The sequence below is a fragment of the Staurois parvus genome, unplaced genomic scaffold (genome assembly GCF_062004578.1).
Source record: "Staurois parvus isolate SC_StPar_1 unplaced genomic scaffold, SC_StPar_1.0 ptg000007l, whole genome shotgun sequence".
Lineage (NCBI taxonomy): Eukaryota > Metazoa > Chordata > Amphibia > Anura > Ranidae > Staurois > Staurois parvus.
Genome location: NW_028317803.1, coordinates 9,931,139 through 9,956,322, shown reverse-complemented (window position 1 = coordinate 9,956,322; position 25,184 = coordinate 9,931,139). Strand labels below are relative to the sequence as shown.

General features: G+C 39.0%; 1 protein-coding gene across 1 annotated transcript in view; it reads right to left on the bottom strand.

The window, feature by feature from the left end:
• DIAPH3 (diaphanous related formin 3) overlaps window positions 1-25,184 on the bottom strand; it is a 1,068,692-nt gene that overhangs the window by 298,744 nt on the left and 744,764 nt on the right. The window contains exon 24 of the mRNA XM_089668393.1: window positions 20,529-20,693. Coding sequence (XP_089524519.1) covers window positions 20,529-20,693 — 165 coding nt within the window. The remainder of the gene's footprint in view (window positions 1-20,528; window positions 20,694-25,184) is intronic.

The following is a 25,184-nucleotide window of genomic DNA, read 5'->3' as shown; positions in this document are numbered from 1 at the left end:
CTGCAATTCTGCAAGTGGAGTTTGAGATTTGGTCAAGATCAATGGTGTCCTCAAAGCTGAAAAATACAGGCAGATATTTATCCATCATGCCATACCATCAGGGAGACATGTGATTGGTCCCAAATTTATTCTGCAGCAGAATAGCAAACATACAGCCAATGTCATGAAGAACTATCTTCAGCATAAAGAACAATGAGTCCTGGAAGTGATGGTTTGGCCCCCACAGAGTCCTGATCTCAACATCATCAAGTCTGTCTCGGATTACATAAAGAAACAGAAGGATTTTAGTCAGTCTATATGTGCTGATTCACTCATATGCGGTGCAGATGCTCAGGTTTCGCAGCTGATACAGCAGTTTTTCAGCGTTTCAGGTCAGGTTTACATCAGGTTCAGGTCAGGATTTTATCCTGTTCACTAATGGTATGTGTGGTTTAGAAACTTTTCCCTTAGAAGTCAATGGCCTGTAATCCACACCTGAACCGGACCGCACTGCAAAGAAATCGAACATGACTCTTTTTCAATCTGCACTGCCAGTGCACCGGACATATGTGTACAGGCACCATAGGAAGCAATGTTATCGCACATGTCATGCAGATTGGATGCAGTTTAAATTGCATTCAATCCACATATATGTGAACCAGCACCTTAGCTGAAGATCAGTGACCAGAAGTGGTCTGCATACTCAAGATGTGGAAAAACCACAGTTGTAAAGTGGTCCAATTATAATTTATTTCTTAAGTAAATACCTTCCTAATGCATGGTATTAGACTACTAGCCTTGCTTGCTGCAGCCAGACTTATAAACAAGTCAAACAGAAATGTTCCCAGGACAGAGCCCTGGGGTCCCTTGCTTACAACTCTAGACAATTCTGAAAATATGCCACTACTGCCCTGTGGATGCGCTCTTGCAACCGGGTTTTCTATCTAGGTATGTACCATAAAAATGGAAGCCATTCACACACAAGAGGAGAAATATTTCTGAGTGACCTCTTCTGTGGGTGGAGAGCAGAGCTGAAGTCATCCCAAACTATCTAGTTCACTTTTGGTCACTGTGAGTAAAGTATCCTGTGTGCGATCGGCCAACTTTTTTTCTGTACATTGAAGCTAGATACATTATATTACATGATTTACACTGGTCTATTGCATATTGGCTGATATCAGTTTTTGGAGTATTAGAGCAGTCGTTGTTTAAATTTTCGGCTCCCTTTACCTGCCATGTCATCAATGCCAAAATACCTTAATTTGTAAATTAAGCATTTATGGGGTACGGTTTCAAATGGATTAGCAAAATCTAGATGCACTATGTCCTCAGACCTACCTCTATACAAATTAGCTCTGGTTCGGTTCACACAAGTGCAACTTTGAAATTGTGCTACTTTGTGCAACTTCATAGTTGCTTGCTGACACTCTGGGAAACTTCATTTAACAGATGTAAATGCAAGTTGCCAAGACGTTACACAGAAATAGTGCAGGAACCTTCTGAGTCGCACTGATTTGAACAAATCTATTGCCAATAACATGGTGCAACTTTGAACTCTCAAGTCGCACAACTCACACTGGTGTGAACCAGGGCTTACAGCTTACCTCCTCATAAAATGTTAAAGTCTTTCATAAATCAATGCTGTACTATTAACAATACTATTCTCATCAGCAAATGTATTCCTTCCAATAGCTTACATACTATTGATACTGGGCTGACTTGTTTGAATACTGGTACCTCATTTTAACCAATTAGCTGCTACCATTCCAGTCAGCAAGCTGTCCTTAGAAATTTAGGCTAAGTTCCTGGAAAACTCTCAGGTATAAGACATCTGATCCTGGTGATTTATTCACATTAAATGTGTAGATAAAGGGGTCAATTCACTAAGAGAGTAGTACTGCATAGAATTTTGAGTTAAAATAACTAATGTGGTATTTATGCCAAAGTAGTAAATTCACAAAAAAAAGTTATTTACTAAATGTGCTAAATATTTATGTTTTGAAATATTTAATACTTAAGTATTACATTATTTTTCATGTTTTCTTGCAGTTTTTTTGCCAGACTAACACTGTACCAGAAGGCACATCGATATTGAGAAACTATTTAAACATTCTAGTGTGATTTAATTCACAAAACAATCTACCTCTGCTAAACTGTTACAACTTATTTTCATGCCTGAGCTCAGAGAACATTTTTACACTGATACATTGTAAACTTTTCACTTTATGGCCACTGCGGAGTGCCTCTAATTGTTAAATATTACATTTCTAATATACCACCAGCAAAAACCAGGTGATAAATAACGAATGGGTGTTTTTTGTGAATTGACTTTAATGATTTATCTAATTTTTTTTTTCTTTGCAGTATTTATCTATTTTAACAAAATGTGCAGTATTTACCTCACATTTGTGTCAAGGTCCTACCTTTCCTCAGAGCTTGTGCTGCTCCATGTGCTGGCATCCATGTTAGGTTTCTGCAAAGCATCGTGGGTGCCTTTATGCTTTCAGCCTCTGCGGCTCCTCTTCCAGGAGGTGGTGGCTTATCACATTTAAGCCTGCTGTCTGCAGCTGCTCTTTGCATTCGTGTCCTGTCTGTTGAATTGCAACAAGCTCCTGTTAGTGTCTCAGTGCTCTCCTGGATATCGACTCGGTTTTGGCAAGACTCCTTCCTGGCTTCTGACCCTGGCTCTGGCGACCATCCTTCCTGGCTTCTGACCCCGGCTCTGGCGACCATCCTTCCTGGCTTCTGACCCCGGCTCTGGTGATCATCCTTCCTGGCTTCTGACCCTGGCGACCATCCTTCCTGGCTACTGTCCTACCCAGTCATCCGCTGTTGCTGTTGTACTTGCATAGACTCTGTCTTGTTTTTGTACAATAAACCTACCTATTGCACCTCCTTGTGTGTCTGGCTCCTCGCTCGCTGACAATTTGATAATTTATTTTGATGAATTGACTTTTAATATCTCATGCAATATTTCCAAAAATATGTAGTCAAGTGACTTTCATATCACATGCAGTAACGTTTAGTGAACTGACCCCATGGTCTTTTTTTTGAACACTGGTTACTGTCAGATACATTCAATATACGGTCATTACAATTTTTGTCTAGTTTTTTTTATACCCCTCCTTTTCATTTGTATAAACTGAGGAGAAGAATGTATTTAATGCAGTTGCCTTCTCCCTGGTCATATTTTATGGGGAAAATATCCTCTGGGGCCTTTTTACAATATTATTGAAGGGAAAAAAAGTTTTTTTCTTTTTACTCTCTCAATTTGTTATTATCTAGTTTAGCTGCCCTGATCACGCTCTTTCATATCTTATTGCATTCTTTGTAGTTTTGGAATGCCGATATTGACCTTTCAGCCTTATATTATTTATTTTTTAATTACTTTTTTTTATTGAAAATTCCAACAATACAAAATAAAAGGAAAAGAATAGAAGGATTGGTAAAAAGGTGTGTTCATAGAACTACATAAAAATAAGGTAATACATTTTAAAGACGAGGTAACTAATTTTAAAAGTGTGCCACACAGAGCCCAATCATATATAGCAAACTCTATTATGTATTAGCAAATATAAGTTAAAGGAAAGGAAAATATCCATAGTTGCAAAATGATAGGTGTATACTCCACCAGATGAGCTGGTTTAACCATTTGCCGCCCGCCCTATGGCCGAATGGCGGCCGGCAAATGTCATAAGCGTTCTGGGTGGACGCCATATGGCGTCCTCCCGCACACGCGCAGATTGCACTCCTGCAGAGCCACGATCTGTCACCAGCCGTGTACCTCAGACACGGCCGATGACAGATTTGAGTATCGGCCTCCTTTGCCGGTACCATGTGACCTGCTGTGACCAATCACAGCAGGTTACATGACAGTTGTATACAATGGATGGCTTCATTCATGCCATCCATTGTATACTAGTGTCTAGCTGTGAATGGTCACAGCTAATCACATGCATATGTCATGTGATTAGCTGTGGCCAAATCACAGCTAAGCACAAAAAAAAAACAAAAAAACCCTGAATGAATCTATGCCATTCAGGTAAATGCTTGCTTATAGCAAAGTAATTCTTTGCTATAAGCAAATTGTGTAAAAAAATATATATATATACTGATCACTTCCCCAAAGTAGTACAATGTTACTACTTTGGTCATAGTGAAATATGAAAAAAAAAATCTTGAAAAAAAGAAAAAAAATTTAATTAAAAAAAAAAAATATATATTTTTTTTCATACTGTCACCAGTCAGTGTCCCTGATCACCGCCATGCCAGTTATATGATGACGCTGTACTGCACTGGTGACAATATGTAAAAAAAAAATATAGTGAAACTAATTTTTTTTTAATTTTGTCATTTTCCGAAAAATTATGACAAAAAAAATACAACTTCAAAAAACTCGCCATACCTCTTATAAAGTACGTCGGACTGTCTACTTTGCAAAAAGGGGTCATTTGGGGGATATCTGTACTGTTCTGACATTCTTGGACCTCAAGAAATTAGATTGGCCGTCAGTACTTCAAGATTGATCAATATTCAGATCTATCCCATAGTTTGTGAACTCTATAACTATCCTACAAACTAAAAAATACATCCTAATATGGGTTATTTTCACCAAAGACATGTAGCAGAATACATCTTGGCCTAAATTTATGAAGAACAATTATTTATTTGCAAACTTTTATAACAGAAACAAAGAAAAACTTTTTTTTTGTCAAAATTTTTCGTTTTTTTTTTGTTAATTTAGCAAAAAATAAAAACCCCAGTGGTGATGAAATACCACCAAAAGAAAGCTCTAGTTGTGTGAAGAAAATAACATTTTAGTTTGGGTACAATGTTGTACGACCGCGCAATTGTCATTCAAAGTGTGAGAGCGCTGAAACCTGAAAACTGGCCTGGGAAGGAAGGTGTAAAATTGCCTGGTATTGAATTGGTTAATGGAAGTAACTGGCTATGTGTACCAGTCAACCCATGCTTTCCATTGTTTCCCAAAGGACAAGTAGGAGGCTGATCTATATGACAATAGTTTTTCATAATAGTGAGGTTTACTTGAGCAATAACTGCAGATGGATTTGGTGACAATGTTTTTCTAATGTCTGGCAAGTATTAGTTTAGTTGCTAGTAGTATATGTATTATAATTATTCTAAAAACGCTGGGGTAGTTTTCAATGCCTATATGCAGCAGTGCTAGAGCTGAATCTGTGCACACTTTTATGCAACCACATTATTTTAGTTTTTTATGTTTACTTCCCCCCAAAAAAAAGATTTCAGTTTTTTTTTTCAATTGAGTTGTACAATTTATAGGTTACATTAAAAGGTGAAAAAAGTTTTGAAATGATTTATCTTTGTCTCTTTTTTTACATCACAGAAAGCTGACATTTTAACAGGGATATGTATACTTGTTAAATCCATTGCATGATGTGTAAGCAAGTTGTGCACAAAGGGGAGAGATAAAATTAGGTTTGAGTATCACATCATCCGCAAATAAGTTGATGACATGTTTTGCTGGATATTTCTACCTATAGATGATATAATTGGGCTTTTAGGGCTTTTGTAATAGAAGCTAGGTTCCTGTGTTGTTTAAGAGTATGCTGGGAAGTCTTGGGAGAACTTGCAAATTGGCTGCTTGAGTTGGAAGGTTGTCTACTCATCTGAAGGCCTCCAAAAGCTTTTCCTTGACTTGAAAAAAGTGTAAACTTAATAACACATCACAAGGTGCAACAGAGGGTAGATATAAAGGTTTGGGAATTCTGTGTACTCTGTCTATGGTGAGGTCAGCAGAAGACAATGAGGAGAGTACTTCTTTAAAAAGATTGCGGGCAAAGAGTGGTAGCTGGTATACCTGGACTGACTCTGGAACTCCGCAGATTTTAAGGTTGTTACGTCATGAGCAATCCTCAAGGTCAGGCAGTTTGGACTTGAGTTTGGAAATTTCCTCATGCTGTGAGGTGTGGGAATAAACTCGCAAATTAAAGGATAAGGTGAATTCCCACATTTCCCACTCTACCTGGTGTACTCTATCACCTAAGTCCTGTGCTTCAGCCCTACATTGTTGGATGCATGAGACCATGTCAGAATTTAGAGAAGCTTTTAAGGACATAAGCATTTCTTTGAGGGTGACATCTGAAATTTTTGACCTGTAATTGGAAACTGAGCAATGGATTCTGTTTGTGGTTGTGTAGTCATATGTGGATTGCCTATCTCCATTTGTGCCGATAGCTCCTGGTCATCTCTGCAAGGTCTGGACTTCTGGCTGAAGGAGAAGAGAGGCCAGACTCAGAAGAGGCAGAGTCCTGTAGATGCAGACACTAGAAGGTCAGCACTGCCAAATGTCTTGCCATTTTGTTGTAGCCCTCTGTGCATGGTGGGGAAAAAAAAATCAGACAGTTTTTGCACTTGTGGGGGTTCTTGGCGTCGTCTCCTCATACCGCTGTGTAGCACAGGCAGTCAGGATATCAGGGAGCATAACAGATGTGCAGATGGCTGGCTTGGGGCTCATAGGAGATTAGTGTTCCCTGAGCGGAGCTCTGAGGTTATGCAGCCATCTTAGCAGGCAGTCGACACCCACCCCCCCAGCCATTATATTTTTTTGGAGGCCAGTTTTTTTTTCTTCTCATTAATATGCCTATTTTGTTAGTATTTAGCTTTTTATTTTTTTATATTTGTTGCCCATTGTAATGAACTGAAAAATGCCATTTTTTAATATATATTTAAAGCACTCCCACTTCCCTTCAGTGTTTTTTGTTTCAAAAATCTGATCTCATTTAGCATCATGTGCAGCTTAGTAAAGTTGGCTCTTTTGAAAATTACTATTCTTGTCCCACCCTCTCGTCTCACTTTTCTATAATTTACGGAAAAGATAATTACTTGGTGATCGCGATTCCCTATGTTAACCCTTATTTCCACATCTGCAATCAGTTTTGTGTTGTTTGTAATCAAGAGGTACAGCAGAGCATTATTCTTAGTTGGGGCTTCAAGAAATGGTGAGGCTTAGCTGAATGAGTAGTCCTGTTTGCATGATTTCCCCATGATTATAACATTGCCCTGCTTTCTGACATCTCTATCTGTGAAAGGAGATGGGCATCTTCCTCAACCTTGATGTTAGGGGCCTATAACTTGCCCACATATTTAATTTACCATTTGTTTAGTCCATTTTAAACATTTAGAGGTTTGTAAATAATCTCCTAATTTTGGTTTTATTAAGCTTGACTGGGAATAAATCCTGTTTGGTTTGACTTTGCAAAACAGGTAATAAATTTATTAAGGCAAATGCCAATACCTTGGCTAATATTTTGGTATCTGTATTGCAGAGAGATATCAGGCAGTATGATTTGCACTGGGGTAAATATTTGCAAGCTATAGGGAGTAAGACAATTAAAGCCGTCTATCATGGACAATGGAAGTTTACTCTGCTGGAGGGGTAGTTGTATATTCAAAAAAGATTGTACAATTCAACTGAATACTCCTCTATTTCAGGGGATTTTTTTTGTAAAATGCACCAATAGTGAATTTGAATTCTTCTGTAGTCAATACAGAGTCCAGAACTTGTTTATATTATGTAGGAAAAATAAGCAACTCAATTTCTTCCAGTTCTAATTAGATATAGAGTGAGCTCTGGTCTAACCTAATAGCTAACTATAAAAATCTAAGTTTTAAAAGCTTATTTAGTGAAAACAATGTCATCTTCTGTGTTTTGTATTGGGAATATGGTATGAAAAGTATATTCAGGCAAAGCTATGTAAGCCAAAATTTTAATGTTTTTGTCCCCATATTGAAATATCTTTTGATTTTGGTAAAGGAGTTTTTCAGTACCATCTAGAAGGGCGAGTTCATATTGTTTAGTACTTTTATTAAATTTATTGTGGTTTTTTATCATACAGAAGTTTTTTATATTTCACCTCTGAGGATGGGAAATCTGTTTTTAGACTAATGAGTATTTGTTTAAGGTTATGCTTGTGTATCTCTATAGATTGTATTAAGGTACCCCCTTAGATTCTTTAAAGAGTTCCCTTCTTTAGGGAGGCAAAATGGCGTTATACTCCAGTCGAGATATTTTGCATGCCTTTCACGTACTTCCAATACACAGTGGATTTTTCTAACCAAAGAGAGCACTTCTGCCACATCTTAAAGGAGGCATATCCTTAAAGGGTGCAGTACAGAGTGCATGACATGCCACTTGGCAAGAGGAACATCAGCCCACTGATATTTGTATTTTAGGAAGGAGATCCTGTGTGGTAAGGCATAGATAAATTGTAGAAAAGGTGCAACAAACCTCTGAGTGACAGGAGAATGCCAGAGTGCATGTTTTTTTCCACCATCATTCATCTATTAGATAATTTTTTTGCAAGCTAGGTGTTCAGGAAATGTGTATTACAATGTATGGGGCATAGGTGGTCCTCATCCAGATCAGTTATAACATTAAAAAAGCGTATGTAGATTATAGGACCTATGGCTATGCTACCGTATGTGGCCAATCCAATATAATTTCCAGCTCTTGAACCATAAAAAAAGGAGCTACATATAAACCCAAAATTGTGAGTTAAAAATTCTGTACAGAGAGTCGGGAACACAAACAAATAATATTAACAACACAGATCCCTTTCTGTACACTGATCTCATCTATCTTCATACTCAAATATCCAAAATAAATCTGAATATAAATTGGGTATTTCCCGCTCCAGAGACTAGAATTCTCCAGATGACAAAATGGGATTGTTTGATACCCTAGGGGAGTTTCATAGTTAGCATATTATAAGTCTGATGTACAAGAGTCTTTTTAAAGGATAAGTTCACCTTTTATAACATGTAACACCCATATTCAGGACCACCCACGAACCAACACCCATCCTACGCACTGTGGTAGTTCAATGATTCTTCCTGACAATATCAACCTGCCTGCCTGTGCTATGTATGGGCAGACAGGTTACACTGACAGTTTGCAGGAGACCTGCATGTCACCAGCGATCTGCCACTGATACACTGTATGTTACAGGCACAAGCAGGTGTATGCACATTATGTATGTATGTATGTATGCATAATTAGCTCTCCCCGTAAATAGACAGACATTGATGTTTACAGGGGTCTGTTTTCAGCACAAATGTCAGATTGTGACTGAACTAGGGGTTATCAGTCAAAGAGATGTCAGTTTGCAGCTATGAAATGGGTGTTCTATTCTTGTGCCACCGCTTAGCCTTCATTGGTGAAAGGAGAAAAAAAAAACAGGCCTTGCCTTGAATGATGATCAAGATTTTGAAAAATACATCATGTATCAATATAATTTGTATTCAAGAAGCCATTGTAGACCATAAATAGGGTGCGGATTCTGTGTAACCCCTGAGATGTCAGGGTAGATGGAGAGGGAGTTGCCATTAAATTAATTATTGTTGATGAATCTGACAGGCCACAGAATGGTGTCCCTCATTTAAAAATGCAGGGTTCCAGCAATTAAAGGTCGTGATTGGATGGTATACTGTGTGCCTTTTCAACAGCAAAGAAGGGAATCAGGTGTTGTGTGCCAATATCAGAGCAGAGCCAGTCTTCCAGGAAATACTTAGTTAATGATCTGTCAGATCCCTCTGAAATTGTCAATCTTGGTCTTCTGATCAGCCAGCCCTTTCAGGGCAATTTTCAGGTCAGAAAATATAAGGCTGAACATGTCCTCCACTCCACTGATTTTTTTTCTGTGACAGTTGTTCTCCAAAACCCTGTTTTTGCATAACTTGTTTCAAAAAGGAGCGATCACTTCAGTTTGTGTGGTTAGCATGGTTTGCATTGCTGGATTGTCACCATAATTTTCAAGAATGATGGCTCTACAGATTCCTTATCTGTTGTGGGAGAGGTGGATGTGAAATGTTCAGGTTTCCCTTTCTGTAAAATATAGGCAGTGAAGCTATAAGAGGTGATGTTCCTGTGGGATGATTTGTGTAATCCTCTGCATCAAAGTCTGAGGCCTTCTGGGTGTCATTTTGAGCTGCGTCACAAATAAAACAAGAAAGCTTGTACGCCAGAGTTTTCAGTGCATTATGGCCCATTTTGACACTGTCTGGGAGCTGGTGTGTTCCTGCTGATATCCTCTTGTAATGGGGTTGTTATATCATAAGACACAAGCAGAATTAAGTGCAGAACAGCAATATGAATTAGAAACATGAGACCAGTGTTTAGAATTCTAAGTGTACATTTTTCTTTATATTTGGTCTACCATAAGAAAATAACTAATATGTTGCTTCGTCTTGTACACGGCTTATAGGCCAAGTTCAGTCTAGGCGATCTGTCAGCCCTGCACTGTATAAATACAGTACATAGGCTTGACAGATAGACAAGTGTTATGTATTCTTTACAAACTTTAGTTGTGAAGCCATGAGGTTTCAGAATCCAACATGCTTACTGTGTTCTACTGAGGGCAATAGATATGATTATTAATAAAACTGTATATTGCTGCAAGAGGCTATCACACCAACAGACAATATCCTCTGACACATTAAAATTTATTTATTATATTTTGTCCATCTTAAAGAGGCTCTGTCACCCTCATTGATGCAATAATAAACACTGCCATTACTTTTAATTTATTCCCAAAACCACACACTGTTTTAGAAAAAGGGAGTTAGTCATATTTCCCTTCATATGTAAAAAGAAAAAAAAAAAGAAGAGGTCTCAAAGAAAGGGGTGTGTACAAAACACATTAACCACTTCCCGACCGGCCGTTGCATATAAACGGCCGAAAGGTGGCACTGCAGGGTCGGGTGGCCGTTTATAAATGGCCTCCCTGCACCTTGCTTTTGCGCGCTCCCTGGGAGCGTGCAGCACCGCGATCTGGTGCCCGCTGTGTCCTCCGGACACAGTGAAACACCGATCGTCGGATGGGACCTCTGTACGAGGTCCCGATCATGTGATCACTGATTGGCCAATCAGTGATCATATGCAAAGTAGTAAGCAAGATGTCACTTGTGACATCATTGCTTACTACGTGTGAAATCTGTGAATGATCACAGAGGTCACATGGTACAAGGCTATTCACAACAGCCTTGTACCATGTGACAAGCTGTGACCAATCACAGCTCACTCAGTACTTCTCAATGAGTGCAAGAATGCACAGAGAGAAAGAGAAATGATTGCTTTTACATCCTATATGGGTGTAAAAGCAATAAGTGAAAAAAAAAAAAAAATATTCATCACCCCCACAAGTAGTACAGTGTCACCATGGTGAGACTGTACTGCTAGGGTGACAGTATGTAAAAAAATAAATAAATAATATAAAAAATATAAAAAAATAAAATAAAAATGTAAAAAAAAATGTTTAAAAATTATAATTTTTGGTTATAAACTAATTTGGATTTTTTTTTTACTAAAAAGATAACAGAATAAATTTTGGCAAATATTTATGATGAAATATTATTTATTTGCAAAATTTAAAAAAAAACAAAACACTTTTTTTTTTAATTTTTTGACATTTCATTTACATAGCAAAAAAAATAAAAATCCCAGCGGTGAATAAATACCACCAAAATAAAGCTTTATCTGTCTCAAAAAAATGGTAAAAAATTAAATTGGGTACAATGTTGCATGATCGCGCAATTGTCATTCAAAGTAGGATAGCGCTGAAAGCTGAAAATTGCCCTGGTCAGGAAGGGGATAAAAGTGTCCGGTCTGGAAGTGGTTAATATGATATATCTTCATTAAAACAAAAACCAAAAGGTAAAGATACATATTTTAACTGTGGTGAAATAATGACAGTAGTAAAATAATCACCTGATGCAGAGATTTAGTTTGCTATAGGAAAAAAAAAATGGGGTCTCCCATTGCTGATTTAATTTATAAGATGCTACTTGCCTAGCTGTTACACTGATACACTATTTTGACACTTGACAAGGCTAGGTTCATCTCCCCCCCCCCCCACTAAAATCCAGCTTCCATATTTACCAACATGCCAATAATGTACCTCTGTAGCAGAAAAATAAAAGCGATTTTTGAGAAGACCTTACCTTAGTCCCTGCTGAATTTCTTAGAATGCTTCATCACTTGCAGGTATGTAGATTAACCACTTGCCTTCCAGAGGAATTACCCCCCTTCCTGACCAGGCCATATTTTGCGTTACACCACTGCGTTACTTTAACTGACAATTGCGCAGTCATGCAACGCTGCACCCAAATTAAATTTTTGTTCTTTTTTCCCCACAAATGGAGCTTTCTTTCAGTGGTATTTGAGCAGCTGTGCATTTTTTGCGCTATAAACAATAGTTTTAGTATATAGTGGTAAATCTAAAGGAGATTGTACAGAGAATGAGCAATCAGATTGCATAGTGTATGGCCACATTTATACACCCAAAATGACCTAGTTGCACCTGCAGTGTCAACAATTGTTAATGACACAGCAAAGACAGAAGCAAAAACACATTTTGACACATGAAGAAACAGGTGACAAATGCAGCAAAATGCTTAATAAAAAAATGTGCAACTTGCACCACAACAAAATGCCCCATGTGCTACTTTGCCATGTGTAGTGCAGCCAATTGAAATCAATGGGCTTCCCTATGTGTGTCACTGGCAAAACGAAACAAAAACATGCACTGACTACTCTAGGTGTGAATGGAGCCTGAAAGTGAAATTGGTTTGTTTACACATGAGCAATAACACTCCATTCATATCTGTGTGTTTCTAAACACATGGCAAACTGCAGAGAAAATGCGCACTTTGCCATGCGAGCAGAAACACGCTGCAAATGTGCATAATATTTGTGTTGTCATTACATGTTAAAGGCACCCCAATTGCATCAAACCCACTAAAAACTGCGGTAATGCACCACACTCTGCTCCAAAAAAATGTTAGGGAGCGATTCTTGTGTGTAGGGCAGCCCATTCAAGTGAATGGGTTTGTCCTATGTGTGACGAGTGAAAAATATCCAAAACAAATGAAAACAGGTATGTGAGTTTTCACTACCTGGAGATGTGAATGGGGCCTGGCAACTGAGTGTCTTTGCCCACTCACTAGAGATTGGCATACACTATGCAATCTGATTGTACAATCTCTGTACAATTTCCTTTAGATTTACCAAAACTATGGAATAGAATGACACCCCTGAACAGTCCATTTAATTTGTATCAAATCAGACAGGCCCTTGTACTGCCTAGCTGCTGGGATATCTAAAGGAGATTGTACAATCAAACTGTATAGAAAGTTAGTGGAAGGTACTATTGTAATGAGGGAGGTGTGGTCCAGAGTGGTGAACACACCCTATCTCACCCTCTTCTGTGATGCAACGAGGAAGCGAAGGCTTGTGGGAGATGGCCTACTGGAAGTGAATGCTGAGAGACCATCTACAGTTACTGATGGAATATGAAAATCATTTAAAAAAATTCAAATAAACTGATAAGATTTTAAACCTTAGTGAGAGAAAAGCACATTGGGATGGCTGGGAAAGAAATGACATTGGAAAATACTTCTATTGTGACAAGTGAAATTCTGCCCGAAAAGGGGAACTTACCCTGCCTGAAAAGGTTCTTAAACATACTGGTCAGTGTGAAGGCCAGGCAAGTCTCCACGTTTGTCTTATGGTAGCTTTACATTAGGCTCTGTTCACACGTATTCACAAGAACATGTAGAAACATGCCAAATCCATTATTTAACCTTCTGCTTGATTTATGTGATGTCAACTTCAGTGGGGGGGGGGGGGGGGGGAAGTATATGCACATGACAGAGGGCCCATTTTTCCACAAACACATGCGAACACATAAATAAAATGCAAAAATGTGCACACACACATGTAAGTATGGCATGAGGCTTATGAAGTATAGCACAACCCAAAGTTGAATCCAAGGTGATTGCAGAAGACTGTATAGACCTGTGGTCAATCAAACCACTAAAAACATTTAGGTGCCAATATTAAATTATCCAGCAACAGACTGGAGAGTTGCCTTGCTCTGAATATGTTATTTTCTTTTATAAACAAGCACCACACATACACTCACAAGAAAAGTGGAAGCTATAGATTGTAGCTTTTTCCCAGAAGAACAGAAAGCTCTGGATATAGGAGATGTTCATACATATGGAACATAGATGGAAAGGAAGCGTAATTCACATGGGCAATACTCTGGTATGAACTTAAACATTCAAGGGTAGAAAATACACAGTAAGTAACCATTTTTACTTCAGCCTATGCTTATATACACAGTTTTTTCCTCATATCTGATATACTTGATAATGCTACATCTGTCTCCCGCTGCCTCTACACTGAGAACTGAGAGCTCAAAGAATGCTGATTGCTCAGTTCTTAGATCTTCTCTACGGTACAGTGGTGACTGTGATCCTCCACTCTGTGCCCTGCCCTTCCAGTGCTCCCTGGAGCACCAGGCTGTGGAGGGGGCAGGAATGGCTGGCTCAGACTCTCAGTGGTGTGTTGAGAGTCTGAGTTAGCTGCTGGTCAGGGTTTTGGGTGGCTCCCAACTTTACTGTTGGGATCCCTGCAGAGCCTGGACCAGCTTTGTGAGATCAGACGACAGCAGACTTTGGCCCGCTGTCAGCTGATTCTGGGTTAGAGGAGCACAGAGTGAGAGGACTTCTCCTTTAAAAAGTGGCCTTATCACAGACACTCTATAGACTCTAATGATGTAAAAAGCCCATAGCACATGCGATAGCCAGACACCATGTCATCTTTGCACAAGCATGTGCTCTATTTATTCATTAGAAGGGTCATTTTCATCACAAATTCACTTTAACTTAGCAAAAAATTAAAAAATAACAACAACACTAATTGTCTAAGCGCAACAGTAGATTAAGGTAGATCTGCATCTAGCAAACAAACTGCATTCCCTTCTGATAAAATGACCAAACATAGATAAAACAAAAAAAGAAGCGTCCAGAGTTCCACAAGAACCATTAACATAACCTCATACAGGTGGGCAAATCAAGCCCTGAACAAGAAATGCAGGTACTCTTGCACAGAACAAATACATTATTCCCTTTATTAAAAAAAAAAATCTCAGAGACATGTAAATTCTGTACACTGAAATCTATGCTATTATGTTCCATTTATAGACATATAGAGCCAGTTATAATAATAAATTCTGATTCCTCCTGTGTCTTTGTGTCTTGATGGTGAATTCAGTATTGTTGCTGGTGAATTTGCTATTCACATAATTGTAACATTACACAGTCAGCTCTGTGAACTCCAGCAGTGTGTCTGTATTATACTCTTCTCAGAAAATTATGTATGGCACAAAATTATATTAATAGCGATTTAGGGTGAAAGTGGGAAGGCTATTTTATTTGAAGAATGGCAGAGGTCCACTTATATTATTGATGGAACAGAAATCTTTCTGGCAGCACTCTCAGGAAGGCTATTCAACTAGATTTTTTGCTTATATATTTTCTATAAGTCAAACAAGTATAAGACTGTGTATATAAAGATTTGTGAAAAAAAGATATTTCAATGCACTTGCAGCCAAAGACAAACATTGTAAAATAATATAGACTGTAAATAATGTTTTTCCATACTGCAAATGGAATCTCCTACGCCCCAAAGCACTACCATATATTACCAGGTTCTAGCTTACATCTTCCAAAAGAATCTGCTAATTGTAAATTATTTTTACACATTTGGCATTTGTATACTCTGCAGCAATGGGCACCAAGGCAATAGTATTGATTTTATAAGTCCTCTTTTATATAAAACCTTATCAGCAGAACAAAAGCAGGATGACTATTGATAAAGCCATATTTTGTCACCATGTAAAGTATATTATACGACTTTCCTGGTAATGGTTTTCAATGCAATTTATTCCAGACTAGAAACATGATACCTTTAAAACCCAGACTACAAGACTTCCAGACATGCCATACAATAGAACTGTTTATACCAGGAAACTGAATACTAATTCTGGTCTTAAGAGATACTTGCATTAATGTAATGGGCCTTCTTTATATATATATATATATATATATATATATATATATATATATATATAAAAACACACATATACACACACACAGCGAGAGAGAGAGAGAGAATGAATGAAGGAAAGAGTACAAATATATTTCCATCCAAGCTTATCTAACAATTGGCACAACTAAGCCCACGGTTGACACCAGCATTTCATGTTGCATCCAATTACCAGCAATTATTATTATTATACAGTATTTATATAGCGCCAAAAGGTTTGCTCAGCGCTGTACATTATAGTGGGGGATAGTACATTATTATTATGCAGTATTTATATAGCACCAAAGGGTATGCTCAGCGCTGTACAATAGCGAGGGGGACAGAACATGAGACAAAACAGTAACAATACAATACATGAGGGGTTTGAGGGCCCTGCTCTTTCGAGCTTACAATCTAGGAGGGAGGGGATAGTGGTACAGGAGGAAGTGGCTGTGGGGGATGGAGTGGTGGAAGAAGTGGAGGAGATCAGTTAGGTGAGGGTGGGGTAGGCTTCCCTGAAGAGATGGGTTTTCAGGGAGCGCCTGAAGCTGAGGAGGGTAGGTGACAGTCTGATGGATTGGGGTAGGGAGTTCCAGAGGATGGGGGAAGTCCTGGGGAAGTCCTGGAGAAGTCCTGCAGTTGGGCGTGGGAGGAGGAGACCAGGGAGCTAGAGAGTAGGAGGTCCTGTGAGGAGTGAAGGGCACGGGTAGGGTAGTATTTGGGTATCAGGTCAGTTAGGTAGTTTGGGGCGGCGTTGTGAATGGCTTTGTATGTCAGAGTTAGTAATTTGAATTTGATGTGCTGGGCAATCGGGAGCCAGTGAAGGGATAGGCAGAGGGGGGTGGCAGATGTGGAGCGGTTGGTGAGGTGGATGAATCTAGCCGCTGAGTTCAGGATAGACTGGAGTGGGCATAGCGTTTATTTGGGTAGGCCGGTGAGAAGGGAGTTGCAGTAGTCCAGGTGTGAGAGGAGGGAGTGTACGAGTTGTTTAGTAGTGTCTGGGGTGAGGAACGTACATATCTTGGAGATGTTGCAGAGGTGGAGCCTGCATGACTTTGATAGTAATTGGACGTGAGGTAGGAAGGAAAGGTTTGAGTCCAGGGTGACACCCAGGACTTTGGCATGTGGGGTGGGATTGACGGTGGTGTTGCTAGTAGTGATGGAGAGGATGGGGGGGGCGCGGGCTGGGGGGAAAACCAGGAGCTCGGTTTTGGATAGGTTTAACTTGAGGAAATGGAGCGACATCCAGTCTGATATGTTGTTCAGGAGGTGGGCGATGCGGGCGGAGAGTGAGGGGGTGAGGTGGGGGGTGGGGGGTGGAGAGGTAAATTTGTGTGTCATCGGCATAGAGGTGATAGTTGAAGCCGTGGGAGTGTAATCAGTTTGCCAAGGAAGAAGGTGTAGATGGAGAAGAGGAGGGGTCCGAGGACGGAGCCTTGGGGGACACCAACAGAGAGGGGGAGAGAGGGGGAGGTGCCAGCGTTATAGGTGACGCTGAAGGAGCATTGGGATAGGTAGGAGGAGAACCAGGAGAGAGCAAAATGAGACATGAGACAATACAGTAACAAAACAATACATGAGGGGTTTGAGGGCCCTGCTCTTACAATCTAGGAGGGAGGGGATAGTGGTACAGGAGGAAGTGGCTGTGGGGGATGGAGTGGTAGGAGGAGTGGAGGAGATCGGCTGTTAGGTGAGAGTGGGGTAGGCTTCCCTGAAGAGATGGGTTTTTAGGGTGTGCCTAAAGGTGAGGAGGGTAGGTGACAGTCTGATGGATTGGGGTAATGAGTTCCAGAGGATGGGGCAATTGGCACAACTCCAATCGCAACAACGTTGTAAAAGATTCCTGCACTATTTTAGTGAGACTGCATTGCAACGTGTATTGACATCTGTTAATAAAGTCACACTGAGTGGCAGCAAGCCTCAATGAAGTCGCACAGAATAGTTGGCTGTCAAAGTCGCACTTTAAAGCTGCACTGATGTGTGGGACTAAGTGACAACGCAAATGCATTTCTCTTCAATGAACTTACTCTCTGTATGTGAATTTTTCTAAACAGTTTTTAGTCAGTTATAAACTGCTATTGTCTCATAATCATAGAACAATGTGCAGTGCTCTTCACAGCTATAACGGAGGAAGGGTGCTGGCATTTTCCCGTGGCACCTTTGACTGGGATTCAATCATCATCTATCTACCTGCCTGAACTAAAAGGGTAAACCTTCCCTCTTTAAATTGTTAGTGAGAAATTGGCTTATCTATCTTGCATTGAAAGCAATCTGAGAGGTTGAGAGGTCATTTGTTTATTTTTGTGCTTTTATTTAAAAAAAAAAAGTTTTTGGCTGATCATTTTCTTTGAGGAAAAGATGATGCTTTCTAATGCTGTGAATGGAGTCGAAAAAATAACTGAGGCATTGCAATCCACAGAACACATGAAAAACTACCAGCTGTACACAAATAAATAGTAGGTGCACCAATGATTGTTTTCCTGATTGGAAATCTCATTTATTTAGTGGCTAAAAAAGTGCAATTCAGAACCGGCTAATGTAAAAGGTGCCAGAATTACTGCATCAGTTTAGAGAGGACATAAAACTGGTCACATCAGTCTTTGTTCATGAAGTTTGCATATTTAGCTTTTCTTCAGCCATATAAACTTGTATCAGGACAAAAATGGCAACCATTGTGGCAATTTTTTAATTAGTCCTTTAAAGATGTATTTGTTTTATTTTTGTACAACGTAGGGAAGGTTAACCCCCCTTGTTTGATTTTTTTAGCGGTCTGTATTCCTTTAACTTCCTGTCCTTGAGATGCAAGAGGAAATGAGAGCAAATCTTCCCTCATTAATGCAAATTTTCTTTGGAAATTGGAATTGCAAATTCCATTGGATCCTTACCTCTTGCGACAATTTTTAAAATTCTGGATTTTCCCTTATGACAAATGAATGTGCCATGCTTAATTTACAGATCTTCAACGTCTGCTTGCCTTGTCATACCTGCACTTGTATCTTCGTTGTACGCACTCCCTTCCTCAGAGCTAAAACCAGAACTGGATCTTAGCTCTAAGGAAGGGAGTGAGTCTCCTGAAACACATCAGCTATTTATGACTGGGCAGTTGTTAAGACAGGACCCTTGTGTCTGGGACTAAAAAAATTGGCTCAATGTCTGTTTTATGGTCCTTTTGTGAGTATGCATTTACTTACTTTTTAATAAACATTTTTACCAGGGTCATGCACAAGTAGGGTACACTCTCTTGTTTTTTCATAACAGTGCTTAGATTCCACCATCTTTAGAGGGCTGCACCTCATAAAGTGACAGACATCATGTTATACTGAGGAGCATGAAGATTTGAGCACTGGTGTTTTTATATCATTTTCATTGTTTAGCCTCAAAGTGCATAACTACATTTAGCAACAAAAAAATCTCATTTGCCACAAAGTTGCCCAGTTGAACAGTACAGTCTGCTTGTAAACTGAAGACTTCCTATAGTTATTCCACTATATAGCTTTTCATCTCAAAAACACAAAAATAATACCTTCAATCCCAATCTCATTTATACAAAGGTTAAAAGGTGAGGTTTCAACATCACTTGTCCAGACTGAAACACAAACTTTTATGCTATCGTAAATAGGAGTGGGCCTTCCAGACTTGGAGATATCACTCCTCAGCTTTATTCTCCCAAATTTTGGAGTGGTTCTCACACCCGTTAGTAAAACTATCCACAATCATTGAACAAGACATGTCACCGGTTGATTTATGGGCCTTATTATAGAGCTATAGTACCACCTACTACACTGTGTCGTCATTTTCACCTCTGAAGGCCTAATTTTCACTGTGGCACCGTCGACGGGATGCATACTCCCTTTCAACTGACCCAAGCCCACTCCGTTATTTGATAACTCTGCTTTGCCAGAGAGCAGAGGAGATTTGGCCTATGGCTCTTATGATTGATCAGCTTTGTATTAGCAGGGGCTAATATAGCAACTGGACATGTCATGAGCACTCATCAAATGAAAAACACTCTGAAGGATGGTCAGATGAATGAAAGGTCCACTTCCTCCATTTATACAGCACATTTCATTGATGCCACCTAAAGGGCAGCTTCTATGAATGAAGGAGGAGGGCAAACGCCACTGCATGGATGTTTTGGGAGAGGCAGAAAATAGAAAATTTCAACTAGGTAAGCAGCCTCCAGCACAGCACATTTAATGTAAGTATCTTGCCTCATGCCGATTTAAAAACAAAAGTTGTTAAGGTGATATTGCTGTGAGCAACAGCTGATATGTAAGCACTGACTCTTCTTCTCTGTTATATGCACTGTGAGGATTACATCTCATGATAGAATAGTTGATAGCATAGTTCTTTTCATGTTACTTCATGTCTACAATGTCAATACATATCCTTCAAACTCTACTGAATTGAAAAACTTTTCGAAATGATGTGAAGATGTGACCTCAAATCAACCCACAAGTTTGTTATGGACTCAAAAGTTCAGGGATTTCTCTGTTGGGAAAACCAGTAGGTATTATTTTTTTGATGCCAGATGTAATGCTCTCTCGAGATTAGCATGTGTACTGAACCCAAGAAATAATGGCAGTTTGCAACAATAACAGATAAAACAGAAAACAAGGAAAACACCAATAGTACATACCAGAAACATGGTCCTAAAGTTATTCAGATCTGTGAAGAATTCTTCCACACAAACCTTCTTTGCATCAAGTACATAATACTCCAAAAGACTTCGATAAAGCTTCTCCATGTTTTCAAACATACGTGACAGTTTCTTATAATGGTCTCTTGCAGTCACTACAAAACTGTAAATTGCTGTTAAGGTAGATTTAACAAAAACATAGTTTAAAACATAGATACAGTGGTACAACAGACAAATAATAGCCACACTGAAACAAACAAAAAAAAGTTTAAGCTTCTCATTACCCTGGCAGGGATATCACCAGCCGTCTCTGACATAACCTTAAAAGCAAGGACTAAGACTCTGACACAATAATGCTGGGGTCAATGGCACCCTAGTCAATTTTCTATAACAAAGAAGTGATAATGTACACCCAAAAGGAGAATCAGCAAGATCAAATCAAAAGAGAACTATGGCACAGATAGCAACAAATACATTGTGATTGGTTTCTGCCTCAGTAAACCAACTACAGTTCTCTTGCAATTTTGATGGTATGCTCATACATCCCAGCATTGATTTTTGATGACACAAAGTTCTTGATTTCCTTTTTTCTGGTTCCCTTTACTTGGAATTTTGCAATACCTTCACCTGACACATCCACCCACTCCAGAGATGTCACTATCTTTCAGTTGTGATTTCCAATCATCTGTTCACGCTACATCAAACAAAATATATTAGGACAGCCTGATACCATCACCAGTCATTGTTATTCAACATCAGTTGTAAGGAGTCAACATGTGATTGAACTGGCTATTAAAATTTAGTAAATGAACAGATAGTCTTGAGGTGCAATTGGCCTTATTACACATTTTCATCACGTATTACAAACATGTAAAACTCCTGGTTCCTAATCTGTAGTGAAAACATTGATACCTTGGACTGCTTTGTACCGTACTTACAGGTAAGCGTATAATAAGGCTTACCTGTAGGTACCGTAAATATCTCCTAAACGTGCACGTGCTGCTGGTGATGTCATCACAGCTTGGCCATTGAAGCGTCCGCAGCCAGCAAACCCAGAAGGAAGACTGGGTGAAGATGGATTCCATGACAGCTGTGACATTTTTTTTATTTTTAGCAGCAGTTTAATACCGCTTTAAGCCTCCTACAAAGAGTATTACTAGTTGCAGAGTGAATCTAAACTAGGATTTACAATATATGGATAAATGTCATGTTATATAGTTATTATATTATGCTTGTACCTACAATTATGATTTTACCAGTCAAGATAATTCTATATTCCTGTTACCTTAGAACCTGTTAGCGTCAAGAATTTTTTGTAGGGGAAATCATTTTTAGGATTTTTCTTCAGTTAAAATAAATTAATGGAAAGCCAGCAATAAATAGAAACGGTCAAAAGGAACAGGAACATGTTTTAAATAATACCATTTACTGTTTAACCTAAAACTAAAGGTGAAAAATAACTTTTTGCAAGCAGTCAATGAATATGCAAGTGCGCAATAATTTATAATTTAGTAGTTAATATTTGATAACACTGCAATGAAAAGTACATTAATAGTTTTAAAAGTACATATTTAGCAAACAACATGGGATGCTGAGGTATAATTTATAAATAAGCAAGAAGGTTTGCTGGCATTACACACGTTAATGAACATTTCAGTAGTATTAAAGACACACAGTGGCTAAAACGTTCAAACATTCAAACATTTATGAGCACGCCATTGGTAATCTAGCTTCCCTCAAGATTTCAGCACAAGGCCTTACATGTTTCTTTTGCAAAGTGCACCTTATTACTACATTTTTTTTTTTTTTAAGGAGAAATCATGAGAAAGTGTGTTGTAAAAGAAAATTATCTGGATGCAGTACATCTGCAGTAGGAGTTATGTGAATGGAAGGTAAGAATTTAGGATGTACAAGAGTTCAGTTATAGGTCAATAACAGACTAGCATTTCTGTGTTCCTTAACATGCACTCCAGACTATTTGGGCTTGGGGGGTGCAGTTTCCTCATTCAGCTTAAAAACCTAACCTTGAAAGAAAAAAAAAAACATTTGGGTAGCATTTACTAACAGAATATTAATCTGGTCAAAAACAAGTTCAAAGATACACATACATCACATGCTGAAAAGTCTGCCCACTAAAAAAACAACCTTTATTGGTTGCTATTGGAAGTATATTATTATTAATATACAGTATTTATAAAGCGCCAATAGTTCGCTCAGCGCTGTACATTACAAAGGGGGACAGAACATGTGACAGAAAAATACCAATACAATGGAAAACATGAGGGGATTGAGGACCCTGCTCTTTCGAGTTTACAATCTGTTGGTGTAATTTTTGCTGTTTATTTTTAGTTATACACATTTATATGTTTTCAACTAAGGAAAACTGATCAGCTACAGTAGAAACACCACTGTTTTAACAAAGCTGTCAGGCATGAAGAAAAATTGTATCACTGGAATCTCCAAGAGATTTACAGCTGACTTTGCACGAAAAAGCGAGGTCTGTTTATTACATAGCATATGCCACTTCCATATCACATTATTATTATTATACAAGATTTATATAGCGCCAACAGTTTGCTCAGTGCTATTACTGCACTAATATATATTTATATACTTGCCACACCCCTATCTTCTGCACATGGAAACTTGGTGAGGGTGATGGCATGATCCATCCAGCAAAATCTTGGGAAAGGTCAAGAAACCAAATTCAGATTTGAGATGGTGTTCCCATAATCTCTCCGGAAGAACTGTAATGTCACCCTCTGGAGAAAAAGTCGTAAGATATGTTCCATATTTAAAGCAGTATTTACCTGTCCAATAGTCCTGAGCCAGCATCTTCTTCTGAGTGCCATTCTTTGGGCCTCTTTATTGGCTGGAGGGGGATAATGTCACACCTGTGCATGCACAGGAGGCCGTCATCCAGGCTTTCGGAGACCAGCGCAGCAGTGTAAGCTGAGCTTTGCATGCGCAATTCGGTTTGAAGTGCTGGAGGAATCAGCCAGCAGGCAGGTAGGGCCATCTTAGTGCAGAAAAGACAGTGCATGTCTCTTCTGTAATAGAAGCCTGTCTGCGCATAGTTTTTTACAGTAGGACTTCAGATCCGCTTTAACATTTTTTGGTCTCCTTTGATGCAGTGATTAGACATGGAAGTTGAAGGCTTGATGTAAAAAAGCTGACCTTTTAGTGCAAATTAATACTATCTAAACCTTACATTTTCATGGGCTGACACTTTAAAGTGATATTAAATGAAATGCTTTAAAAAGGAAAAAAAACAAAAAAAAACAAACATGTCATACTTACCTGCTTCTGTGCAGTGGATTTGTACAGAGAAGCCCCAATCCTCCTCTTCTCGGGTCCCTTGCTGGTGCTCCTAGCCTATCCTTCTGGACAAATGCTTTAGCAATATGTTTGTATTAGGCATATACAGTGCATACAATCACGTAGTAGGTACAAATAACCAAGTCTGTCATCTAACATCAAGCATAGGTGACATACATGGTTATCTGTACCTGCTAGGTGATTATATGTACTGTATATGCCTAACACAAACCAATTGCTAAAGCAGTTTGGCTATTTGGTGTGCTTACTCTATACATTAAAAACTATTGTATTAATAGATTGATACATTGTTGAGAGATTTAAGCAACCTAAATAATAATATATTGCTGGTTGCTGCATGGTGCAGTTAATAGTGGTGTGCAGACGTTTATTGATAATTACAAGTGCCCCCAGAGAAAGCAGCTTGCTATGGGGTACCCAAGCAGGCTTGCTCCCGAGCCGCTGCTCTGTGTGTCCACAGAGCCACAGTTCAGCCCTGCACCCTCACTGGCTCATTGGCTTTGAATGACAACAGCAGGAGCCAATGGCTAACACTGGTATCTCAAGCCAGCAAGGAGGGAGAGTCCCCGGAGAGCCAAGGCTCTTGTGCACATAGCTGGATCACGATGGGGCTCGGATAACACAGAAGATTTTTTTACCTTCATGCGGAGAATGCATGAAGGTAAGAAGCCTTCACAATTAGTTTAAAGTGGAGCTTCACCATCTCAGTAACATTGACTATTTCCAATCCTTATGCAGCCAGTATTGGTAAATATATAAAGGGATATAATATTTACTTGTTTCAAACTTACTTTTTACATTTCTTTAGTTACTTCCTGGTTTCCATGCCTAGGCAAATGATGCCATACATCTCAGGAGTCTTCAGGAGGGGAGGCAGGATTTTCTTAGCGAAGCACACCCTCTTGCCTGCATGCTGGTGCTAAAGGCATATGGATTCCAGAAAGTAAATGCTACATGAATCATCTGCCTTTACTCAAGATGGCCACAACCAGAAATGCTAGGGGGTGTTTTTTAAAGTGATTACTCAGCAAAATAAAACATAGAGACATGGTTGGATGGGGGCTGACATTAAATATTAAAAATGAGTAAAATAGCATTTTTGGTTTATGGAGTGAGGTTCCGCTTTAAGTTTGTTCTTAAAAAGACTAAGGAGGTTTGGCGCTGGGCTTTTGTTTCAGGAGCACAAAGAAAATTATTAGTGGGTTCTGGCTAGATCAATAACAATTTCAGAAATCATACATTATAAGCCTCACCAGTGTAATTGCTTACAATTACTATTCATGACTGATGTAGGTTTTCATTGTGTTCTCTTCCATC